The sequence below is a fragment of the Haliaeetus albicilla genome, chromosome 22, assembly GCF_947461875.1.
Source record: "Haliaeetus albicilla chromosome 22, bHalAlb1.1, whole genome shotgun sequence".
NCBI lineage: Eukaryota > Metazoa > Chordata > Aves > Accipitriformes > Accipitridae > Haliaeetus > Haliaeetus albicilla.
This window is the reverse complement of record NC_091504.1, coordinates 9,521,079-9,546,114: the sequence shown is the minus strand read 5'-3', so window position 1 is coordinate 9,546,114 and position 25,036 is coordinate 9,521,079. Positions and strand designations below refer to the sequence as shown.

The 25,036-nt window shown below is 52.7% G+C and overlaps 1 protein-coding gene across 8 annotated transcripts; it reads left to right on the top strand.

Moving 5' to 3' along the window:
- The first annotated feature begins 377 nt into the window (after positions 1-377).
- On the top strand, positions 378-24,247 carry CDIP1 (cell death inducing p53 target 1). Of its 8 annotated transcripts, none has more exons than XM_069809768.1 (6): positions 378-475; positions 20,095-20,196; positions 20,812-20,910; positions 21,368-21,514; positions 21,824-22,088; positions 22,703-24,247. In XM_069809768.1, exons 3-6 carry the CDS (start codon positions 20,826-20,828, stop codon positions 22,812-22,814), a joined length of 609 nt encoding a protein of 202 aa, XP_069665869.1. In that variant the 5' UTR covers positions 378-475; positions 20,095-20,196; positions 20,812-20,825; the 3' UTR covers positions 22,815-24,247. The 8 variants fall into 8 exon arrangements, with proteins under 8 accessions (XP_069665869.1, XP_069665875.1, XP_069665870.1 ...); XM_069809774.1 differs by lacking the exon at positions 378-475 and adding an exon at positions 597-878 and having other exon boundaries at positions 21,827-22,088; XM_069809769.1 differs by lacking the exon at positions 378-475 and adding an exon at positions 600-865.
- The last annotated feature ends 789 nt before the right edge of the window (positions 24,248-25,036 follow it).

The following is a 25,036-nucleotide window of genomic DNA, read 5'->3' as shown; positions in this document are numbered from 1 at the left end:
TGCGGGTGGAGGTGCTGCGGGAGGCCTCGCAGGAGGCCGCCGACCTGGGGGCCGCCGCCATCGGCCGTGCCGGAGGCCACGTCCACCAGCTCCGCCCACGCTGCCTTCGGCCCCCCCCAGGGACGCCGCGGGCCGGGGACGCTGGCGGGGGGACCTGGGGCTGAGGTCACAGGGGACGTTCCGCGGAGACGGCCCCGGGGTTCTGCCGCGGCCCCTTCCCCGGAGCAGCCCGGCGGAGGCAGCGGGCCCTGGCGCGGCCTGGTTGGGGGGGGGGCGGTGGGGAAAGCAGGCCGCGGTCCGGCGGGGGCTGCAGGCCCCGGACCCGGCCTAGAGCGGCCCGGCGTGGGCCAGCAGGCCCCGGTGCCCGGCTGGGAGAGCGCGGCCCAGGCCCGCCCCGCCGCGGCACCGCCCGCCGCCCGCCCCGCCCCGTCCCGCCCCGGAGCCGGCAGGTGCCCGGAGCCGCCGCCGGGAGCCGGTAGGTGCTTCCCCACAAGGCCGAGGCAGGGGTCGGGCGCCGGGCCCGGCTGGGCCCCGGAGAGCGGCGGGGCCGGGCGAAGGAGGAGGAGGACGCGGCGGCGGCGGGGAGGGGGGGAGGCCGGGCGGGGCCGGTGTCCCCCAGCCCCGGGCAGGCCGCGGCGGCCTCCTGGCAGCGGGGCGAGCTGGAGGCGAGGGGACGCTGAGCCCGGGGAGGGGGATGCAGGAGAAGCCCAGCACCGTCCGCCGCTGATCAGAAGAAGCGGGATGAAAATAAATCGCCGGTTAACTCTGTGAGGAAGGACCTCGGCTCTCCAGGCGGAGGGCAGGTCTCTGTGCTCGGCCGAGGCCGGAGCGTTTGCTGCGGAGCCGGCCGTCCCGGGGAGAAGAGGTGTGGATAGACGGTAATATGGGCCGGGGAGAGGAGGAGGCAGCCCTGGTCTCGGACTGCTCTTTAACGCTGTCCGGAGCGGCCGCACAGTGCCGCAGGGTGCTACTAAAATCTCGCACAGCTTCGGCTTTGTACCCTCAGCGATGGAGGGAAGGGTCGGGACGGGAGGAGCGGGGTGGGTGTGCTGGAGGGCTGGGGCAGCGGGCGCGGGATGAAATTCGATCGGATGGGAAGCCAGATCGTGTACTTGGGAAAAGACTTTCCACTGTAAGGCGAGCGCTCCGGCCCGACCGAGGTCGTGCCAGCTTGCGGAGAGGACGGGTGGGAGCTGCCAGCAGGGCACAGCAGTGAGAAGAGCAAATATGATCCCTTACCCAGCCAGATCCCCGGGAGAGGAGGGAGCCAGGCCTAGGTCCAAGTGTGTGTGTTTCCAGTCATCCCTGCTCAGGAGAGGCGAGCTTGGGCTGGAACTGCCCGTTCAGTCATCAGGAGCCATGAGCCCATTTTAGAGGAGCTGAAAGAAGCTTGGATGTCTTGACGAGCAGGAAGAGAAATTATGATGACGGGTATGATATTGTCCGTCAGCACATCGGCAGTGTGAACCCTCTGAAACAAGGAGAACTCATTCAGCTAACGGGTAGCACAGCACAACAAAGAATACCAATGAATAAATGTTCGTGGGAGGCTGGGAGGTCGTTAACTGTTAGAGTGGTGAGATTTTTGTTCTGCTCCCAAGGGGACTGGAGGGGCAAAAGGGTAGGAGCTGTTAAAGCAGGGGGTTGTGGTTGCTGCTAAATGGAGGGAGGGGGCTTGGGACCCCAGGAAAAGCTCCAGGACCATGCAGGAGAGCGGGAACAGGCAGGCTGGGATGGACGCCGCCATGCCGACATCCTCTGGATCGTCTGCAGGAGTCACGCTCAAGGTTAAACTTCCCTAAGTTGCTGCAAGCGTAGGTGTGTGCCCTTTGGCCCAAGGTGTCACTGGAAAAGTTGTTCAGAGATGATCTCTTTGCACCAGTGAGAACTGGTGAGGGTACTGGCGGTTGTCACGTTCCAGGCTGAGCCTAACTATCAGGTGGTAGACTAGGTCAGGCGCAACAATTTTAAGTATAAATGTTTTAAATGATAATTATAGTGGTTTTGGGCTGTATGTAAAGCTTGCTGAGAAACACTTTGTGAGTATGTGAGATATCCTCCTGTTTGTTCCCTTTCAAGCAACGTGCTTGAAATGGGGCTTTCATTTCAGCAGGAGCCCTTCTGCTTTCCAGAGTGTGTGACTGGAGTAGGCAGTAGGGGAAACCAGAGTATTATGTAGCATGACATATAACCATAGTATGTCATTCATTCGTTTTTAGGAACTAAACAAACTCAGGTCCATGTGGAAAGCGCAGGCTGAAAATTTCCCTTTCCCAAAGGTTTCTCTGTTGAAATGTATAAATGTTGTAGCAATGTGCATGCGCCACAGGAAACCCCTGGAAGTGTTTAGTGATGTACCTGCTCTGTTCTCCTTAGGTGTTACGCGAGGAAGAAATTCCTGCCTGGACGTAGGGAGGCAACAATTTTAGGAACTGATACGAGGCTGTCTGTTGGTGTGGCTTGAGCACAGATGGGGGATGAGGCTGTAACAAGGGCAGGGTGATGGAGTAATGTCCCTAGATGTCCGCTGAGTGATGCCAAGTGGAGCAAACATGCGTAGTCCTCCCCAGCTGCTATTTGTATGGGTGGTGGGGCTGCGGTGGCTGTGTCTGCTCAGGGCTGGACTCAGGGAGGTGCTGGGAGAGGGGATGTGCATGTTTGTGTGCTGAGTACTGAAAGAACTTGCCACAGGTGTGACTGGAACAGTTAAGAGAGAGAGAGTTTCTCTTTCAGAACCTAAGCCCTTCTTAAGAAGATGGAAGACCGTGCTAAGTTTCTTGTTGTGTTCCCTCAACAGGTCCTGCACCTGAAATTCAGTTCTGAAATTCAGTTCCTCATGTTTCTGTTCTGACTGGAGCTCTGTCTCTGCTGCTGTTATGAAAGGAGGGAGGGTGTCTCTGTCAGCGCCTTGTTTTGGTTTATGGGCATGCTTTTGAAGTTCACTTCCTAATTAGCCATGCTTTCTGTGCTGGGAAATCATGCAATGATGCAAAGCGCAGCGACTGCCTTCCTTCTGGATGAAGCACAGCTGGCAGATGCACTCTGGGAGCGCAGCTAATGCACTCTGGTAGCTGAAGGACATTCAGCCAGGGGCCGGACTAGAGCCTGTCCACAACACCCACACTGTGTCTTTCAGAGGGTTTTGGGTCCTTGGCACAGTGTTCTTATCTGCAGAAGTGTTCCTATTGCTAGTGTTACTCACTAACATAGTGAGGTAAGGGATGAAAGTAACTTTATTATGTAGAAGATCATCTTTTTTCCCCCCCTTCAGATGTGAATTTAGCAGATAAATACTTGTATTTAAAGGATGTGGTTGATGCAGAGATCTTCCAGTATGAGGAGGAGCGGTTTTGGAAGGAGATACACAGACTTCTAGTATCTGCTCTGATCCAAGACCAGTTTTTTGCTTATGGGTAAAGAGAAGTATGAAATTAGGTGTTCTACATCTGTTTGTGGTACCATTGTAAAGCCCTACATTTGATGTCTTACAATTGCTTTAATCAGGAGAGAATATACAAGATTTAAAGAAGCTAAGTTTTTAAAATTCTTTTTAATAGCATTTTTTGTAGGGTCTGCAAGGGGGCTGTGCATCACTTTTGCTGGTATTACCATGGCTCCGTATGTGTGCAGAACGAACTGTCAGTACTGTGATAGTTTTTCTCCATGCAGGCTCACATTTACTCAGCTTTGCCACCAAGCCAAGGAAAAGATTGATGACTGCCAGGTGAGACAAGGAGGAAATAATATTTGCCTAATCCAGAGATTAAAATAATAATGAAGGCAGCAGGACTGAATATACCTTTAAGCTTCTAGACAGGTATGCCAACTTCTCATCAAACTGCGATGAGAAGGTGTTCTCCCAGACAGATGTGTGCAAAGCTGCTGAAAACAGGGCGGACAGGAGAGTTGGAAAACAACAAATAGATGCTGATATGCCTCATGGCTCTTAGCAGCAGTCAATGATGTTCTAAAAGGAAAGATTTTAATTGTACAGTACTCTTCCCTTATCCCTGATGCAGTAAAAGTGATGGTTTGTAGTGGGAACTTAAGTTGTTCTGCAAGTTGTTGGAGGTTTTTGGTTGGTTTTGCTTCCAGGACCTGATTTTGCAACTGTTATGCAGGCGAAGTACTCTAGCCTGAAACCGACTGACTCTCCCGAAGATTTCAGAGCAAGGGACCCGAGCACACAGATGTGTATGTACCTTTTTTTCCTTCAAAAAACACATGATGAGCAAATTCTGCCTTGGGATGTGATACTCACCTTGCTGTTTTTCTGTTGTTCCCAATCAGCACTTGGTATCAGTCTTGCAACTGGAGAGAAGCAATGCAATTTTCATAAGCAGTGTCAGATCTTTGCATGCTCTGCAAAGGACGTATCTCCTTCTCGGATCAAAGGGAACACAATTAGAACAGATGCCATAGGAAACCACAATCCATATTCTCAACAGTATAAAGTCTCTGAGGCAGGGGGAGCGCAGTTTTTATTTCTGACATGAAATGCTCAGGGAAACTCCTGGCTGCTGTTACAGTTTTGCTTTGGGCTTATTCATTTGGAGCTGCCTTGTGGCCACAGTCTAAAATTTGTTATATTTGCGGTGGTGAAAAAGGGCTCTTTGAGAGTCTAGAGAGTACAGCAGGCCTGTGCTGGTCATAGATCTGCGTAGGGGATGGAGGTAGGAAGGAAGCTGCTTCATGCTGCACATCTTCTGTGTGAGGCCCCACTTCAGTGCAGCTGTCTTTAATCTGAATTCTCTTAGCAGGCCTGCATTTAGAGTAAGAAAATACAAGAAATAACCCCAAAAGATGGCAATGTAATTAGCATCTTAGGAATTTTGAAGAACAGCTGCTGGCTGTGTGTGTGTTCAATGTTGTACCTCTTAGTATGATGAAACCTGAGATGATCAGAGAATGAAGAAATGAGCTGGGGCTTTCCATGGAAATTAAGTAATGTATTTCTCTGTTACCTATTGTGATTAGTGAGGTAACTCTGTGTTAGTAATAGTTATGTTTCCTTTACCTCCTTTATACGTAAGAAAATGGAATAATACATAGATTAAGAGAATTTAAGATAAAACATTTGTGCTGAGATAGTGGTCCCTCTGCCCTGAACCAGTGTGCTGGTAGACGTTCCCTATTGTGTTTGTCCTTGAACCTTCTTTGATATCCAGTCTCTGCATTTAGAAAGAAAATCTTCTCTACCTTGCCCTAACAGGCTGGTTACCTGTTAATGGTTTTGGAAGATGTTAATGTTTTTGGAAGGAGCATCCTAGCTTGAAGTTTACATACTTACTGTTTCATCTTGCATTCCATCTTCTGATCATAAATTCCATCCATCACATCTTACCCTGGTAAATGCACATCCCGTGCTCTAGCTATATTTCATCTTTATTTACTCATTGCATTGTGCAGTCACAGAGAAAAAGAATTTTACTTACAATTTGAACCATGGGAACCTGTTTGCTTTAGGACAGTTTCCTTGAGTTGTCATTTTGGGAGTTAGTGTCAAGGCTGGGTCTACGTGTGAAGGCATTGTACTTATCCCAGCCAGTGTATCTGGGTGCGTGTGTTCCCCTGCCCTGCCTGGGACAGGCAGTGGGAGACTTGGGGACCTGTGCGGGCTGCAGGGAGAGGCTCTTCGACTGCTGCAGAGGGGTAAGTTCAGCTCTCTGAGCTGCCCCCGTGGTTTATACTGGTTCCCTGGAAAAAAACCCAAAAATACAGCCCACTTTCAGACTAGAAGGACTTTCAGATGTAAAAAGAAAAAGCACAGAGGCTTGCTCTCTCTTGCTGTTGGGCTGCATGTGTAGACACAGTACACTTCCCACCTCACTCCAGATCTCAGCCAGTATTGTTTTTTTGGGCACCGACGTCCCCAAATGGTATCTGCTGCACGTATCTTTACGAAGGAAGCCCTGACTTATGTCATTTCACAATTGAATCTTTTACTGAGATGAGATATGGTGGCTGAGGCGGGGTTACATGTGTGCGCACGTTATCTGCCAGAGTCTGGGGGATGGCAGGCACTGTCAGCCCCCTCTCTGCAGGGATGGATTCCGAGGGTCTTCCCACTTCTTAGCTTTGCATCTTTAATCTGACAGTACCTCACAGTGCAAGGTAAAATGAATTGGATTTTTTTTTTTCCAAACATGTTTTAAGCACAGTTATTTGATTGAAAAGATACAGCCCTCTCCCTAGTTTGCGAGGGGTTGCTGAGGAATTGTATTAAAAATAAGCCCTCATTGCTCAGAAATCCCTTGTGCTTCCTCCTAGAGCCTCACAGCTGGAGAGCAGGTATAATCTTTTAGATTATGGGTGAGTGAATAAGATTACTGTCCCAGGGAGGATTATTGTAAAATTGATTTCATTTAGGTCACGGAACAAAGATTGTCATTTGGGAAGACTTGAGCAAAACTTAACTGTAGCCTGGCCTTCCTGGGGGCTAGACAGACAGTGCTGAGGCTGGCTGCGAGATGGGAGCACTTGTCTTCTGCTTGGCCATTCGCAGAGAGTCCTAGGAAACCTGTCCACGCCATGCTTTACCTCATGTCCTTCCAGTGTGGGTAAGGGAAACGGCTCTTCACTCTCTGCTAATAGCATCCCTGAAATGGACTGCACTTTCCCTTCTGGAAAGCATTTGTCCAGCCTGTAAGTCTTTGTGATATTGAGATGCTAATGCTGTAGAGGAACAAATAAAGGCAAAGATCAGGGCATAAATGGGGAGCAGTTTGTGTCCTGGCAGCCGTGCACGGCCAAGCGGTGTTGCGTCAAGAGGCTGGTGCTGGGAAGCACCACCAACTTTGCCTGATTCAACTAGAGCTAAATTTGCCTCTCAGGAGCAGAGGGAGGGTCGACTGCTTTTTATGGCAGTACCATGTGTTTGCAGAGCTTTTAAAAATAAAGATTGGCTAATAGGTTCTGGATTGACTTGTTCATATCTCCAAGACCCAGAACAGCTGTTCTCCATGTTTTTTCTCCTTCCCCTTTGGGTTGTTGTGGGTTTTAGTTTTTTTTTCAAGTGGCCATGACTCAGCCCTTCCTTGCTGCTCTCTGAGTTTCCTGGTTTCTGAATAGGCTATTCTTGGGACAGCGATTCCTGACAGATAGGAACAAGGGGAGTGTTGTGGTGGTGGTTTTTTTTTTTTTTTTTTCTCCTCTGGCCTGTCTTAATGCTCTGTTTCCCTCTGATTTTTTCCTTGTTCCTGAATTAATGAATCATCCTAAATTGTTGGATGCCATCTGGGGTGTGTTCTTGCCCTTGTACCAAAGCAGCCCTCTCAGGCGTGATCCAGGCTGTGATCCTTACACAGCACCAGCTTTTCTTTTGCAGCAGGATGGTGGTGGCACTCCTAAGAGCATGGAGGGTTAGACTGCTATAGCTGTCTATTGTAAAGCTTAAACCCCCCTTGTTTTAGCCCCTCTAATTCCAAGGGGCTGTGCTTGGCTCTCCAGTGATGTACCTTGCAAGGGGTAGATCCAGGTGAGGACCACGTCTTCATGCCGTGCCCGTATGACACAGGTGATACGGTGACTCTCATTGCAGAGCTTAGAGGCAGCGCACGCCGGTTCAAGTGGCTAAGTGTGACTTTGGATGCATGCTACCTCTGTGTGTGCTTTCACAAGTAAGGGGAAAATATGAACTAGAATTTAAAACCAATGAAAAAAGCTTTCTGATTGCTTAATTAATTATTGCCCTCCCCCACAGACAGCAGAGGCTGGAAATCGGAAGGATGCTTTCTCTGAAATGCTTCATGATACAGTTACACAGCTTCTTAACATGGAGGGCTTTTGAATTTCTTCTGAAGTTTATTACTCTGTAGTGTGGGTTCAGGAAAGTCACCTTCCAGTGGTAGGTAGTACGCCCCAGGCCAGGCATGCTGGCCGCCACTCTTGCTATACAGACATGCAGTTGGAAGTGAACGTGGTGTCTAATAGTCAACAATCTTTGCTAGGTTTTAGTTTTATTAAGAGCACAGCGCTTTCTGTCAAGACACGGTTGCATGTGAGGGGGAAGTAGCCTGAGCTGTTGTATATTTTGCCTTGAAAATACAGCTGGCTTTTTAAAAAAAACAGAGGCACTCTATGTTTTCTCAAAGTCTGTGGTTACCAAGAGAAATTTCTCAGACAAAAGTATTAGAGGACTCAAAACACAGGGGTAGTGTTCTTCTTTAGCATCCCTCCACGTTTTTGGATATGCTGTATTGTTGTTAAGCCAACCAAGATAAAAGCTTTTCTGTGTGAGGAGGCTTTGAGAACATTCACTGCCAGATTAAATTAGCCTTTCTGAGAAGAAATTAGTCGTCATGATGTAGGCAGCCCTGCTCACTGCAGCTGTAAAAGCCACTCATGCTAGTACCCACAGCAGATAAATGATAGATGTGATATCTGTGTTCAGGGTAGTGCTGTTAACTTGAGATTAAATTTCTGGCTGGTGATGAATGAAAATCAGTCCTTTGAATTTTATTGATTGTTTCTCCAAATAAGTAGCAGGCCACCCTTTTAAGAGACGCAAAGGAACCCCTGGGGTTCAGCACAGCAATATTTTGGGAGGAAACCATGGGCCAAAGCCAATGCTGTACCTCTGCTGTGGTGACTCTCCAACCTGGGATGCTTTTGTGGTCCTCAGGTGTCCCAGTCACCCAACGCATGGCAGAAGGGGAGCGTTGGAGCCTTGTGCTGGAACATGGAGTGGAGGAGAGCAGTCGTGGTGGGATTTCCATGCTGCTGCTGCCTCCTTCGGGCTTGTATTTTTAACTGACCACTGGATAAATTGCTGCTAGCATGTGCGTTCTGCCCTTTTCTTAAACAGGTGTTCAGTTTGTCTTCCAATTAACTTAGCACCTTTTTCTGCTTTATGGTATATAAGGAAGTGTTTGCAGGAGGTATGGGTGTGTGCTGAAGGCTCAGCTTGCTCTTCCCGCCTGCTTTGCTGTGACCATTCAGCTCCTCCAAAATCTTAACGTAGTCTTTCAGCAAAAGAGTGAAGCTGGGACTAGAGACGGTTTCCATTGCCGTGAAAAAATCAGCTCTTCTCCTGGGCTTCTTGTAGCTCTTCCACAGAGATGTCGTCTGGAACATATTTGCATGTTGGGAATGGAGGTTCCCCCAAAGTTCTTGGCTTCAGGCTACAGGTGGTGTTATTTTAGCCGTGCTCAGGCTTTCAGACTCCCTCTTGGGTGCCACAGTTCAGGATGCATGAGCACGGTGGGAGCTCAGTTTTGAGCTGGCTGCTGGGCTATTCTGATGAGAGAGAAAACAGTTCCCAGCTTGTTTAGTGTTGTAGCTGTGGGAGCTGCTCTGTCTTCATCAGGCTCAGGAGAGGATTTCAGTCCCAGATTCTCCAGAGCACCTGAGCTATTTACCTGTCCTGAGGGCATCTTGGTATTACATGCTTGAATTTTCACCAGTCTCATCCCCTGCTGTGAGAGCAGTGACCCAGCCTTAGGACTGTTCAAAACCCTCTGACCAGTGATGCTTTTAATTTAACAGTAAAGCAGTGAGGTGTTGCCTTGACAGAGAGGCAGAGAAAGGGTTTAGAAAAGCTTAGAGCAGGGACTCGAGGAGGTGCGTTGCTGCATATTAGGCATGCTTTGAATCCAGCTGTTGTGTCTAGATTTTCAGCAAGAGGTCTGCTTGCTTTGTCTGCAGTTCTGGAGTCGGTGTGGCTCGTATCCAGGTGATGTCCCATGCATGCCAAAACTAGGATGGTGCCTGGAGCTGTGGCCTGGAGAGGTATGAGGACATCATCTCTCTTCCTTCGCTGTTGTTTTCAAAGGGAATACAGCTCTGCGTGCCCGATTGCAGATCTTGCTGAACTTGGCTAGCTGATTTGTATCTTGGTCAATGTTCTTGTCAGATCTGCTTACATTTAAGTGAGCCAGGCTAACGATGTGGCTTTGTGTCTTCGTTGTTGTCTCCCCTGGCAGGACTGCTGTGCGTTGCCTCTGAGCAAGCAGTAGTGGCAAATTAGGCTCATGGGGAAGTAGCTTTTGGCGTGATCTGAGGGACAGATATGTAGCAGCTCATTACGTGGCTTTGTTCAGCAGATAGCAACAGAGTTTTGGGGAAGGGGTTACAAAGGGGTTGGCAGGAACTTGGTGCTGCAAGGTGAAACCAAAGTCATGAAATGCTTTGGAGAAAAATTACTTCCCTGGATTGGGAAGTCAGTGCAAACTAGCCAAGTCTGGCTGGAACTGGAGGGAGAAATGGGACCGGCAGGAGCTGCGTGTGACTAAGGGGTGCGTCCCAGTGCTCCCTCTGAGCCACCACAGTGCTGCTGGAGATGACCCAGCACTGGGCACACTCAGTGGCTGTTGATTAACCCAGGGGGTTTCCCCCTCTGGGAGCTGGGACATTGTCATCTGTCTTTGAGCAGCCCAGATGAGCTGGGCTTGGGAGCAGGGGAGTGCAGATCCTGTCCTGTCAAACTGCCATGAGACGAGTAAGCCCCACGCTCGCAGGGCCCTGGGCCACCCCGAGAGAGGTCCTGGTCTGGAAATGGGAAGGTCTGGTCGTGCTGTGGAAGCAAGAAGGTGGGTGTGATAACGTGAGTGGCTTCAGCACGGAGGAGGTCCTCCCGTGCACACATCTCTGGATGTGCATGGGTCCTCCTTGTTGGCAGAAGGACTCAGGAGAGATCTCGGACCTTACGCACACACTCCTGCTTAACCCCAAACCACTCTTCTTTGCAAAGAGTGAGCCATGGCCTTAAATAAAATTGAGTGGCATAGAGCACTTCTCACTACTCCTCAGAAAAAAAAAAAAAGCAAGGTGACACTGTACCTGTTAAATCTAAATGTCAGCAGCTTCTCTGGCGCCAAGGCAGGGGTATCTGTGAGGATAGAAAATGCTAATGTTCTTGGAGGCTGGAGTCGGTCCTATAGCAAGCTGGTGCTATCCCTCGGATAAGAAAACATCAGTACCGTGACACATATTTTGTACATCTCTTGGAAGGAAAATGGATCTGGAATCACCACCAATGTATTCAAAAATATTTCACTGTGTTGCAAAATCTGCAAGAGAATTCTGAATAGGCTCTTGGGCTCTGATTAATTCTGAAACTGAAATGTGGCTACATCTCCACAAAAGTGTTGATCCTCTATGACTCTAATTTCTTCCTCCCTTGGAGCTTACTGTGTTATTTAATGGAAGTCACACATCTAATCAGTTTGATTCAGCGACGATGTAGCTGTATTATTTGACTTTCTCTCAAAAATTTCTATAGAATGAGGGAGTAATGAAAAAATGGGGTGCATAAAAGAATGAAATATTTTTAGTATAGTTTTGGGAAGGGAAACTACAAAATCCTGACTTGTGCTGTGAGACATAGTGGGTAATCATCCTGTATTCATCTTCTCTGTGTGAGAGCTGGGAGGTGCCACTGAAATGGGCAGGCAGCAGACTGTGACAGCAGGAGACACTTTTTTGTGTAGGTAACTGAAGAGCAGAACTTGCCACTGCTGTCTGTGGCAGAGCTCTCTGAGCTGGTGGGCTATAAAGGAGTTAGGGTGTGTTGGCAGTGGGAGGGACTGACAGGGCGGTCATTCTGCCTTCACTTGCTTCCTAACTCATCCTTAAGCATCTGCTATGGGCTGCCATTAGAGGTGAGCTATGGAGCTGTGACTGTCTTTAATGTAAGGAACTGTGGAGCTTCTTCCCGATCTCCTCCGGGACTTCTGCTTGCTGTTAAGCTTCTTGAGCTGGAGGTTTGTTTGTTTGTTTAAATGAACAACTACTCTTGTGGTACAGTTAAGTTTGGTGTTATGTTAAAACACTAGTATTGGAGTACCTCTTGGGTTTATTTGCTCTAGATTATTGCAGGTTATGTTATTAACATTATTAACTAGATATCAAATGGATGAGGTAATGCAGTATTTATCCTCTCAGGGAAAAAATTAAGTAGGTGCAGAGGACTCCAGGCAACAGTTGCTGATATCCGTGGGTGCTTTCCCATGGATGTTATCAAGCATTAGCTTGGTCTGTTTGTGAACTTCAGTGAAAGTCTCACGGAAAAGCTCTCTGGCTCCCCAGAGATTTGGCCTGTGGCACCCTCCTTTTCTCATCTAAGTCTCTCTGGAGCAGATTGCTAAAGTGCAGAGGAACTCAGGTTTGTCTTTCATGTTTCTTTTAAATCGCATCTTTGCATCCTTGAGAACACCTGGCCTATTGTAGTCTCTTTTCTCTTATGGGGCCAGGTCACCAACTGGTAACGTCTGAATAGAAAGCACCTCCTGAGTGGGAGGGAGTGTTTCCCAGGGCCAGTAGCAGCCTGCAAGGCAGCCTGGCTGCAGATCGCTCTGTGCTTGCTCTGTGTTCAGAAAACTGTCTTTTGGGGGTTGTGTTCAGCTGCCCTGATGGTCCAGAGTGCTCTGTGCATGCCTGAGCCTTCCCTGGTACCCCTAAATGTGTAAGGGCTGGGGTTCAGTTTTGAAGTGTAGGGTAATGGCCTCTCCTTGCTGGCAGCTCACAGGCTTCTTTGCAGCCCCTCTTGGCTCTTGTCAGATGTCACCACCAGCACGGTGAGCTCTGCAGATGCGTGATGCTTCCTGCAGCTGCGTGCTGCAGCTTGGGAGCCCACGACAGAGAGCAAAGAGCTACCCCAGTTCTTTCTTTTCATTTTGGCTGGTTTTTCTTTAAATGTTCAGGTTAACCAGGTCCTGGCAACGCTGTTTCTGCAGCTCCAGTGTGGAGAGCCAACAAGCGCTTGGTCAGCCCATCTGGAAGCGAATAGCACTGGAGAGAATCCCAGAGGCAGCAGCAGGTCCTGACAAATGCTCCTCCCGCACATAACCCTTTGTGGGTGTTGCAGATAAACCATCCTTGTCTTAAGCAGGGGGATTTTGTGTCCGGTTTTTCTGATATCCATACAGAGGAGCTGCGCAAAGCAGTAATTTGAATCTCTGGTTGAGGACAGCTGAGCCTGGGCTGCGTCGTGGAGATTATCTGATTGTGCTTTGTATTTAATGCCCTGAGAAATCTTGCTTTGGACACAGCACCTGGCTTCCAGTGAGGATCCTGCTCTTAGCTGATTTGCCTGCTGGGTGACGGTGGTACACAGAAGGTCAAATGACATGTCTGAGGTCCCAAGGTAAATGACTGCAATGGGGATGTTCCTCCAGAGATTCGCATACTGCAGAGTGGAGTGGGGAGCTTTGGCCGTCTGATGTAGCGGGATTGAATGGTGAATAACCTTCTCCTCCAGCAGTCCTTAATTTTAAAGGACTGCTTCTGTCCTGCTTTGCCAGCAGAGCTCTCCATTCCCGCACTGAAGAAAGAGCCTGACCCTCCTGGAAGTAGCAGTTGTCTGCAGCTGAAATCTGACTGCAGAAGTGTGGGAGAAATCTGCTGTTCTGCGAGCAGCCTGGCTGTTTCTGCATGGTGGGTTTGCGCTCCCTGGCAGCAGTGCTGGAGGCACAAGGGCTTGCGCTTTGGGAAATGCAGCTGAGTCGCTCAGAAAAAGAACAGACCTTTCCGTTAGTCCTTAACTTGGGTTTCCATCTGCGCCTTGCGCGAGTGTGTTGTAGGCATGCGCCCTCTTGCTGTCTTGCCCAGGACCAGGATGATGAGCTGAGGAGGTGCTGCTGGGGTTAACAGTGGGGTAAAGGAGGGGGTACAGGCCACCTGGTCAAGGATTGCCAGGGCATCCTCTTTCTAAAGGGGGCTGCAGCACTGTCATCTGTTTATTGCTTCCCTCCTAGCTCTGGGGAGATGGCGTGCAGGCTGGAGGCAGCAAATGCGCATGGGAAGAGGCAAGGCTGAGGGGGAAGTTTGGCTCGCTCACAGGGAAAACATGTCTTCTTTTTGTTCCGCATAAAAACCAGGCAGAAGTAACCACTGATACTGCTTTTTCAGCAGGGATTTTTGCCATCTTTCCTTTCAAGGTAAGAGCTGTCTGCTGTGGATTGCGCGTGGTGCTTTCAGGAGCAGTGGGAGTTGAGCCACATCCCTGCAAGCTGTGTGCGAGCGGGCATGCGTGTGGAGGGGGCAGCATCCCTGACTTGCTCTGTGGCACAGGTATAACGCAGAGAACACGCTGCAGAGCAGGTCCAGGCTGGCTTTGGAGATGCTGCTCAGAAATGCTGTTGTGGAGGAAGGCAATTGTGATTGCCACGGTCAGGGTATGGGTCTTACCACCTCTCATCTGACACTGCTTGGTTCAGTCTCTTCTTGGTACCCCTAAAGGCCTTTTAAAGGGTAACAGGCTTTTGGTCAAATGACATTTTGTCAGCATCTGCTCTGTCTTTTGTGTTCATACCTTGCATATTTGTCTGCCTTCCTAGCCTCAGTATTTCCCTGTTTCTAGAGCAGGTAGAAGCCTGGGGCACACAGGTAGCTTTCTTGGGGCCAGGAAAGCTGGGGTGGTGTTGGCCACAATGCTGTTCCTTTTTTAAAAGGAAAGAGGTTGGCCTCAGTGAGGGAGCCCAACTTCTTTGGAGCTCGTGACTTTGCTTTTAAAGATGTATTTACAAAAGCCTGGAAGCTGAACTTTGCGTCTGTTTGATGTGTGATGAAGCAAAGTGGCCATATCCTTTTCTCTTACTTATTCATTTAATTTTAGTGTGTTTTTTCCTTTTCTAAATATCGGAAGTTATTTTTTGTGGAGGAAGAGCTCCAAAAATGTGCAGTAGCAGCTTTTGAAGTGTCAACATCACTGAACGTGGCTGAGTATGAACAAATGCTGCTTCCTGTCTCAGTGGCTGGAGCCACTGCTCGCAGAGGTAAAACAAAGCTGTGGGTCTCCAGTTATCAAATGCGGGAGGAGCAAGGACAACGCAGACCATGTTTCTGCTCGTGGGAGTGGATCTCAGCTGCGCTGTGAGGCTGACTCAGAGCTGCACGGTGCCAGGGCTGCACCATCAGGGTTTGCATGTGAGTTAGACTTGTCAGCGATCTGGTCCGTCCTTCTCAGATTTGTCTCACCCTTGGTGATTTAATCCGGGAGGAAGCAGCCTGAAGCACACACGGCTGCTGTCTGGGAAAAATGGCATTAACAGACCAAATCTTTGGGTCTCCAAGCAGTGCAGAAAGTATCTGTGACTGTCCTCTTTGTGGAATTATCTATTTTAGGGTGTGTTAGCATATGTTCAGCTAGGACCTGTTCTGGTGGTGCAGTGTTCCCTGGTCCCGCTGCATGCCATGGTTCAGTTGCTTTTGACAAGTGGTGCTCACCAGACCTGTTTGGAGAGCAGCTCGGGTGGGCAGACCTTTCCTCTTGCCATGTTTGAATCCCACACTCTTTCTGCAGTGATCCTGTGTGATGTAGCAGAGGGAAATACAGCCAGCGGGCAACACTGGACCCTAACACGTCAGCTCCTCTCATCACTGCTGTAAGCAGCTGGGAGAGCTTTGTGGTCACCAGTTTTGGATGTGTCAGTAATGGGAACTGCGGGCTTTTGGGGGATATCAATCCCTAATTAACTAGAGCCGGGGTTGCTGAGCACAGGAAGGATGCAGATTAGAAAGCCTTGTGCTGCTGCACGCAGGGCTGCGTGCTGCCCCACCAGCTCTTTGGCTGTGCTCACTGCTGTAGGGAAATCTTTCAGGGCTGGGAGTTACGCCCTGATCTGTGGGGGATCTAGAGACCTGTTGCCACATGTTTGTTCCACTCCTCACCTAGAAGCTGCCTGGAATGAGACCCTGGCTTGACGAGGAAGCACAAAGCCAGCCGTAGGGAAGGATGCACGGATCAAAGCCATAGCCAGGGCTTGCCAAGCCCTTTCTGCCTTTGGGGCTGTGATGGAGTCGCGCTGTCCTCGTTGTGTCTGTCATGTTGCTGTCCCCGAGCAGGGCTAATAGAAGCGGTGGGAATCTGGATCTTTTCATTTTGTTTTCTTTAGCAAATCTCCAGCCTAGCCTGCACGTAGGCTCCCATGCAGCTGTGGTTTAGTCCCTTGTGTCCACACTGAATCCAAGCTACCCATAAAGGCCACAAGCCTTGAGACAGTAGGGGAGGACAAGGGCTGGCCAGCTGTGCCTGTGCAGTCCTGCAGCAGTGCCACAGGGCAGGTGAAGCTTGCTGGAGCAGCGAGACCAGCCACAGCTTGCTGTCCCATCCATATTGCAGCAGCATGCGCCGGAGAGCGTGCCAGCATGGGTGATGGTTGCCGTTGCCACAGCCGAGCACGGCTTCAGGGTGGCAGTCTAGACTTGAGGGAGATAACGGGCTTGCACTGAAAACACAGTGCAGAAATACCCCGCCAGAGCTTGGTGTGTTCAGCCTAGCAAAATGAAGTCTGAGTCAGGGTATGATGGCTGTTTGCAGCAAGCGGGGAGTGGAGGAAAGCTGTTCAGGCTCAAGACTGGCTACAAATAAAGTAGAAACTGTAAGGCTGTCGGAGCAGTGGAGGCCTGGAACAGGCTTCCCAAGGGAATAGCAGGAGCAGGATGGCCAACACACCACTGGCATGTGAAGGGATGTGTTGGGGTATTGTTCCCAGAGAGGGAAAGAGGGATGGGCTGATCTAGCGGGTCCCCTCTGTCCTTTGATCCTTGTTCTACTTCATTTGTCACACTGCCAGCCCATGGGGGCCCTTTGCTTATCTCCTGTGTTTAACAGGAACAGTGTTTGCAATGAGGACATGGTGGGTTCATCTTCTGTAGCTAGTTTAAAGTAGAGGAGCCAGTAAAAGCTGTTCTTCCAGTTGAGAACAACTAATCTGCATTTTTAGCTGGAAGTAGTGTCTCCTCTGTTCATCCTTTTACTGGTAACCAATTCCTTTTGAGTCTTAGGATCTTGCGATGGGTCCTTGCTCCCAAAGGACCTGCACTAGACATTGGTGACTCCATCTTGAACTTAAGCCCGGTAAACTTGGCCGAAATTATTTGTAAAGCTTTTATTTTTCCCCCAGGTGTTCAGCTGGTTATTCCAGTAAGCTCTAGCGTGGATGCCATTTCTGCAGTCTTTGGGAAAGTTTCTTCCCATGTGAGAACAGCTAGTTTTGTGTAAGCTGTTCTCATGACACAGAAAGGCACTGGTGGTTCAGCTTTAATAAACCAGCATGGTTAACATGGGACAGCTTTGTAGTGTGCTGGCAGAATGGCTTGTCATGCTGGCATGGATGGCTGGAGATTCTGGGGCAAAGTGCAGCCTGCCAGGGGCATCCTCCCTGAGAAGGGCGCACCAGGCTCTGCTGTGAGCTCACACCGGACTCCAAGTCTGTCTCTCTGTGGTGGTGCTGTGGGCAGGAGAAGTCTTGTTTCTCTTTTGCAAGACAGAGGGAACAAGGTAAGTCAGCTTTACTGAAAGCTAGTGGGTAAAACCAGAAATGACCAGCATCAAGAGTCCTTGCTATGTGTTTCTGGGGATCATGTTTTGATGCAAAATACTGCTGTGGTTTTGTTTAGCAGCTGGGTCTTCCCAGCTCACCTCCCTGTGCGCAGATACCATCAACCTGCTTCGGCCCAGAATGGCTCTCTTGGCAGGGCACGCTCCAGGCTCCCCTCTCTCTTGTGGCGGGTGGGTGCTGCTCAAGGAAACTCTGCCTCTTTGCAGGGGTGCTGCGAGGTAGCTCCTGAGAGCAAGGTTGCCTCTCTGTGCTGCCATGAGCATACGAGGGGGAGCATCTGGGTTGCTGTGCTTTGGCTGCGTTGCTTTTGAGAGGGAGTACGGCAGGGTCGTCCATGCCAGGGTGGTGAGTGATGTTCTGGGGTAGCTCCCATCCAGCGCTGACCCAGCATGGAGGGGAAGCCGTATGCCCTCCACCTCCCCATGGACCTCTCCGGCAGAAATGGGCTGGGACGGGTTTGGTGCTTCTCACATTAAGATAAAAGAAAGTACAGGAGAAACAGCTTCTAAGAGGCTTAAAAGCAACAGGCTTTCTTTTCCTCCTGGGAAGGGCATGCTGCCAACATCTCGCTCTTTACAGATCTCTCTTAATAAGCAGAATATTGCATTAAGAGTGACTGAGTCTGCCAAGTAAGAGCAGAACAGCTCTGCAGCCCCTGCAGCTTCCTTCATTCCAGTGCACGCATGGCTTTGAGATCCACTGGCCATCACCCTTGTGGCTGCCTTTTCCTGCTGGTGAAGGTGGCAGGATTAATTGCTGGCTCAGTCTGGGGCTGTTGCTTCATCTGATGGGTGTTTCTAGAGCGGCTGGTGGAGCACGTGGGTGGGATTGCCTCTTGGTCTCCTTGTCTCCTGAGTTTTCTCGCCAGCTGCTTTGATGACGGGGAGAGTAAGGCTGGGGAGTGTTGAAAGATGTTGCATTATGGGAAGGCAGCATCTGAGTGGTAATGGGAGATCTGTTACATTAGAAAAGTCATGGGCTCAGCTGGCCTGCGAGGACAAGGAAAGCTCCCCAGCAGGCTGGTGTCCCCACGTAAGGATGTGGGGATGCTCCGGTTGACCTGGGCTCATCCAGGAGCCCTGCAGGCATGGGGACAGGAAGGTCTGAGGCTCCTGGGTGCTCAGGGTGGGTTGGTTGGCTACTTCCAGAAGAATAAGAAGTCCTCCTTTTCTTTACATCCCCAGTGAAGCTAAAAAGAGCACGGCCCAATTTGTAGCTTTGTAGGTCACTGAAGGAGAAGGAAGGCTCTGCAGTGTGCTGCACTTCGGGTGCTTTCCTCCACCTGGAAGCGTTCTGTGCCGTGGCAGCTCTGCTGTGCCCACTGCCCGGGCCGGCTCTCCTTCCCCTGGCTCTTAAGGAAGAAATTGGAGAGAAAAGCAGGAGGAAGATGACCCCCAGCTGCCCTGGTATTACACTTTGAAGCTGTGTGTCTGCAACACACCACTTCAGACCTCTGGGGAGAAATGTTAGTAAATACAGACATCCTGGGGAGACCCTATGCCTGTTAGGGCTTTACTCAGCTCCTGGGGGGGTCTGCACGCTCCTCTGCGATCAGCAACAGGTAATGGTGCTCCTCCACAATCAGCAATGGGTAATGGTGCTCCTCCGCAGAATTGTGACCTGATTAGATTTCCTGCCACCTTGCAGGAGGCTGCTTGGAGGCAGGGAACATGAGCTAGAAAAACAGGAGTGGAATAAAGTGAAGCCAAGCAGGTCAGGGAGGGATGGGTCTTCCTTCCTGTGCTTGCGGAGGCCTTGGCTTCGCTTGACCCAGCAGCTGCAGATGGAGGTGTCTGTGCCCCACAGGCACCTCTCTGGGCACACCTGCAATGCAGGCAGGGCTGGGGCAGCGCTCGCTGCCTGGCCGGGTGCCCGTGGAGGCTTGTGCTGTGCCGTGCCGTGGAGGTTGGCATGTCCCAGGCAGCTTGCCCAGCACGTGGCATTGGTGCCGGGGCCGGAGGGACCCTTGCTGCCTCTTCCTCCCTAAGCAGCGACCCCAGTGGGGTGCTGCCCATCTCAGCCCCACTCCGGCACCCCTCAGCCCCGAGCTCTGTGGGGCTGAGCAGGCGGTTTGTGCCTCGCCAGGGCTGCAGGGTAGCCGTGCCGTTCACGCCTTGGAGTGGAGTAATGTGGCAGCAGTGCCTGCTTTGGCCATCTCTTGGGGTACAGAGCTGCCCTGGTTGTGCCCATGGTATTTTTGCAGGCTGCTGGTAGCCTGGGTGTGTTTTTCCTCCTCAGTTGGGAGCTGCTGGAGCGGGACCTGTGGGACTGGCTGAGAGCACCGTCCTTGCAGCATGCTGACCTGCCTTGAGGAGAGCAGGAAAGCAAGGGCAGCAGGCCAAGCAGGGTCACATCTGCTCCTGGCCCATCGGGGACGAAGGATGGGGGTTTTGGGTAGCTGCTCTGACCGCAAGGGGGGCTCCTAGCACTGCTCCCTGGGCACTGGCAGCAGTGTCACCGTGTCCCATGCCTGATGGCAGCCTTCCCAAGCGCTGAGTGAACAGCCTTTCATTTGTGTTTCCCAATTTAGTCACGTCCTGCCAGATATAGCTGAGCCAGAGTAAACAGGGAAATCAGGGTTCTTGATGTTGTTGCACTTCCTTGGAGTTCAGAGTGTGTTGGTGGGGCTTTTCCATGTGTCAAAGACACATAGCCTCGTGCCTGCCATCGAGGGGGCACATGTGTGGAGATTCCTACCCAGAGCCGCTCTCCCCATGTCTGCATCAGGGAGAGGAGGGAGTTTGGCAAGGCAGCGCTGTAGCAGTGTCTCCTCTCCATATCTGTAACTTGCTTGCTGTCTCCTTTCATGCAGATTCAGTGGGGTAAGCTGGCTTCGAAACTACGCTGCTCAGAAGAATTGTTTTTCTCAGCTCTGTCAAGGCCTCTGAGCTCCTTACTGCAAGGAAGAGGACAGGTAAATTTTACTCCATGTAAAATAGTGTCTCCAGCTGTTAAAGATGGTCTTACCTTAACTCACTCACTTGATGAGAGTATTTAGAGATGCTCTCTGTGGGTTTGCACCCTCCACTTCAGAGTTTGTGCTTCAGGCTCAGGGGGTCCTGCCACCTCCTCGGGGCGCAGCATTGCCTGTTACTCTGCTGGGTGGAGTTGGGTGGCTGTGGGCAAGGGGGGCAGCTCTTCCCCATCTTTGGTACCGTAACGCTGCAGCTGAGGCGCTTGGCAGAGCAGCTTCTAGCCCAGTACTGCCCCGGCATGCGGGCCACGCAGCTGAGAGTGGCACTGATGAGCTGCTGTTCACCACGCGTGGGCATTACAGGGGAAGCCCTGCGGAGCCAGCAGGAAGATGTTACACCTTGGATTCACTGCCTGGGTTGAAGCCTGTCCAGCTTTGGGGCTGCGGCCTTGTTTCTGCCCATGGTGGGGGGAGCTGAGGCCAGTGCAGTGGTGGCAGCAGCCCCGGACCCCTCCGTTACCTGCCACCTCCTTCTCCAAGCACTGTGAAGCTCCGGGCGAGTGCCTGTGTGCAGCCAAAGGCTACTATCTCATCTAAAGGCTTCTGTCCTTGCAGGGCCACTCTGAGCCATGTCCAACGACCCTCCGCCACCCTACCCGGGAGGCCCCTCGGCACCACTGATAGAAGAGAAGCACGGTCCACCCCCTGCAACAGGTACTGGGGGGTGGTCCCAGCTGCTCGGGGTGTTGGGGTGACATTGCTGAGCAGGCAGGAGCCAAGCAAGTGTGGTTTCCCTGGGAGCGCCCTGGCCATGGCCTCTCCTCACAGCTCTGCCCCATGGTGTGCAGCGTGCTGGGGAAGGTGGTGTGATGCCGGGCTCCATCTGTCACCGTATCACCCTCCAGGGAGTCGGGAGGTCCTGGGGCAGTGACAAGAGCAGAAAGCATTCCCCACTCAAAGCCTGGCTCTGCTCGCTGCTGTGGGTAACGTGGGCTGAATTTGGGCTTCTTGTGGCCTGGAGGATGAGTCTTGGGGGTGTGCCCCCACCCCCGCCCCGGTTGTGTCGCCCTTCCCTGCTGGGGCCAACTCCCAGACCACTCAGCCAAGCCACCGTCTCCCCACCAGCTCTGCTGCCTCCTGCCTTGGCTGCTGATTCCATGTTTCCTTTCAGATGGCGTCGCCCCAGTGGTGGGACAGCCCCAGGGGGTTCCCATCCCCCCTCCTGAATTTCCCCCTCCCCCATATAAGCCACCCTCGCAGCCAGGGTTCGTGCCCCCCCACATGCCTATGGACAGCTCTGGGCCCTACGTGCCACCTGGTGAGTACTGTGGGGCTGGGTGAAGCAAGGGGTGGTGATGGGCAAGGACCCCCCCTGGAACCACATGCTCTCCTGCTGCCTGGGGGAGTGGGGTGGGGGGACACAATGGGGGGGGTTGGGGCTGCCATTTGGGTCTTGCAGCAAGGCTGCTCGGGGGGGGTAAGGGGGCACAGTGCCTGTAGAAGGGTTGGCCCCAAGTCCATACCCAAGGTGGTGGTGTGGCAGCAAGGCGGGACCCCACCCGCAGTGAGGATCTGGCCTCTCCTGCCACATAGAAGACGTTCACCTGTGCATGTTTCCCATTCCCAGCAGGTTACTACCCCCCTCCAGGCCCTCAGCCCACCATGGGCTACTACCCTGCCCCGGGACACTATCCCTCTCCCAGTGGCCACACGGCGACAGTGCTCGTGCCATCAGGGGCTGCCACCACGGTGACAGTGCTGCAGGGAGAGATCTTCCAGGCTGCCCCCGTGCAGACGGTGTGTCCCCACTGCCAGCAAGCCATCACCACCAAGATCACCTATGAGATTGGGCTCATGAGCTTCCTTCTTGGCTTCTTCTGCTGCTTCGTGGGGTAGGTGCTGCAGGCAGAGCTGGCGGGCGCCTCAGCAGTGAGGTGTTATTGGGGCAGCACCTGGGTTCCTGGGCTGACAGTGCCTGGAGACCCAGGCTTCTGCCAGGGGAGGGGAAGGCGGCACCTCCAAAGGCCTGGTCTAGAACCTGGCGTCGGAGCAGGAGCTGTCCATCTCCTGGCCAGAACCTACGGCGCTGCAGAGAGCCACGGTCTCTCCTCACAAGGGCTGACAGCAACGGTGGGTGTGGGAGGCGATGGGGCGCTCGTCCCAGACCCCTGCCCCAGTGGTGGAGGTAGGTCAGGCCTCAGTGCCTGTGTGTGTCTCACCAGGCTCGCCCTTCCCTCTGCGAGGTGTGTGACTGCTCACTGACGCAGCTCTTGCCCTTCTAGCAGTGGCAGCAGCACATCCCAAGGGGCGGGGGCTTTGTGCTGCTCTTCGCAGCAGCAGCAGCAGCAGGGGGGGTCAGGGTTGGCTCCCAGGGGCAAGTACTCACCTTTCTTGCCCATACCCCAGAGTGAACCCCACACATTCCCCCCCTCCCGCCCCCCCCCCATGCCCACAGGCTGCCTCGGGGGTCCCCAAGCTCACCACACTGCATCTTCCTGTGCTCCAGGTGTGATCTCTGCTGCTGCCTGATCCCCTGCCTGTTTGATGACTTCAAGGATGTGACACACACGTGTCCCAACTGCAAGGCCTATATCTACACGTACAAGCGCATGTGCTAACAGCGCCCCGGGAGCCTGAGCCGCTGGAATGATACCGGCCCCTCTCCCGTTGCCATCCTCGTCTATGCGTGTGCAACACTCCTTTGCTTAACCCTCCGGTGGTGTGTATGTGTGTATCCCCGGCTCCCTCCCGCTCAGAGCTGCGACCACCTTCCCCAAGCTCCAGTCCTCGCTGTGAATGGTTGGACTGGTGATGCTGGCATGGGTGCACAGGGGAGGTTGGCCCAGGGCCCAGATGCTGTGGCGGGGGTGGGGGGACCGCCCTGCAGCACACAGGAGTGGAGGGGAAGGGGGTTTATTGCTCTGCACCCCCTTACACTCCAGGATGCTAGCGAGGCCCCTCATGCCTGGAGCAACCTGGGGAAGGGCAGCAGGTGCTGGAGACACCCACCCCTCAGTCCCCTGCGGCACAGGGGGGCACCTGGCTGCAGGGATGTGCTGCTGCGACGGGGAGCTGCTGCAGGCACGGGGGAACCTGCTGCCCAGGAAGGGAAGGGGGGGACCTGAGCAGCCCACAGTGCACACAGGGCAGGCAGCACAGCTGTTGTGGCACTTTTAGGAAGGACCTGGTGGCAAGGAGACAGGGTAGCGCCACACGTGCCAGGCTTCAGCGTGGTTCATGGCCCTTTCCAGCCATGTCAGTGTGCAGCCCATAGGCAAAGCCCCTTCCCGAGGAGAGGCAGGCAGAGCTGCCTTCGAGGTGTGGCGGGAGGGGAGGGGGACCGGCAGCAGCACTGCACCCTTGATCAGCACCTCCGTCCTGCCAGAGCAGCTGCCAGTGCCTGGTGGCCTTGGCTGCTCCAGCTGCATGCGACTCCCCCCAGCCCCTGCTGTGGCTCTTTTGGGGAAGAAAAACCCCTGGCAGTTCCTTGCCCACCTGGCAAACCGTTAGCGAAAAATGCATCCAGCATGTCGCTATCTGCCCTGGCACTGTAGATTAGATTAGAAGAGTTTGTTACCAGGCCACAGCTCTGGAGCAGACCCATGCCCACTCACTGCAGAGCCACATCCTGAGCCCGGCAGGGTCTGTGGGCACGCACCCTGCAGCACCTCTCCTACCACCACCGCAGCTGCACCCTGTCGGCTTCTTTGTTGCATGTGGGTGTAGGGGTTTATTTTTAGCTCACTTGATATGGGGCAGAAGGAATGGGGCAGGCAGGCAGCGACAGGAGCTGCCAGCAGCACTCAGACAGATGAGGGCAAGAGGACCTGGGAGCCGTTTTCAGCCCCTCTGTGGCTGCTCTTCCTACTCCCACTGGCCCCAGCCCCTGCAGCCAGGGCAGCTGGAGCGTGCAGCCCCCAGAGCGAAGCAGGGGGTCTCTCAGTACACAGGTCTGCGAACAGCCTGGCCTGCACAGGCAGCTGCTGTTTGCTCAGAGGTGGAACTGTGGCACTAATCAGTGTTTTTATGTAAATAAATAACAGACCCTGAACTCTGTGTACATCTTTTCTCCTCCCCCGCTCCAAACCCACAGCAGATCTACCCACAGGGGAGCCAAGGATGAGGAGGGATGGCATGGGAGGGCAGGGCACAGCACTGCCAAGCACTGGAAGATCAACAGCTTCCCTACCCCAGCCCATAGCAGCAGAGGCACCCTGGGGTTAAGAGGAGCTTTCCCTGCTCTAGCACTCAGACAGCCCCTCTCCTTGTGCCCAAGCACTCAGCTGAAGAGGAGAAAAGCCACCAAGACTGGGCTGGAGGAAGGCAGAGGGATGTCTCTGTTACCAAGCCCAGGGCCTTTCTGAGGCCCAGCACAGTGCCAGGAAGCAGGGAGCAAGGGGCAGCTGTGGGACCCAGAGCTTCTCGCCTGCCTCTAGGGAACCACTGCCCCCAGCAGAGCCAGAGCCCGCTCACCAAAGGAAAGCCCCGGGCTGTCACAGCATCTGGCTGTGCCCTTTGAGCAGGGGCAGTAGGTCCCCTCCCCACAAGGAGCTGGGGGAAACATAAGGGGAGCCAGCAGGGACAGAGTGGGGTGTAAGGGCAGGAGTGTCTTAGCAAGTGCATGAATCAGAGACAAGTACAGTAGCGTGGGAGCCTGTACCCCCTCCGCTTCTCCCTATTAGCCCCCTCCCCAGCCTTCCGCATCCCCCCCACACAGTTCACTTATTCTCCCAGTGATGTGCTTTTGGCTTTCCCCAGCTAACAGCATTGCAACTTTTTATTCCCATCAAGGCTTCAGAAAAAAACCCAATCACCCCCAACCCCAGTGTTGCACAATACA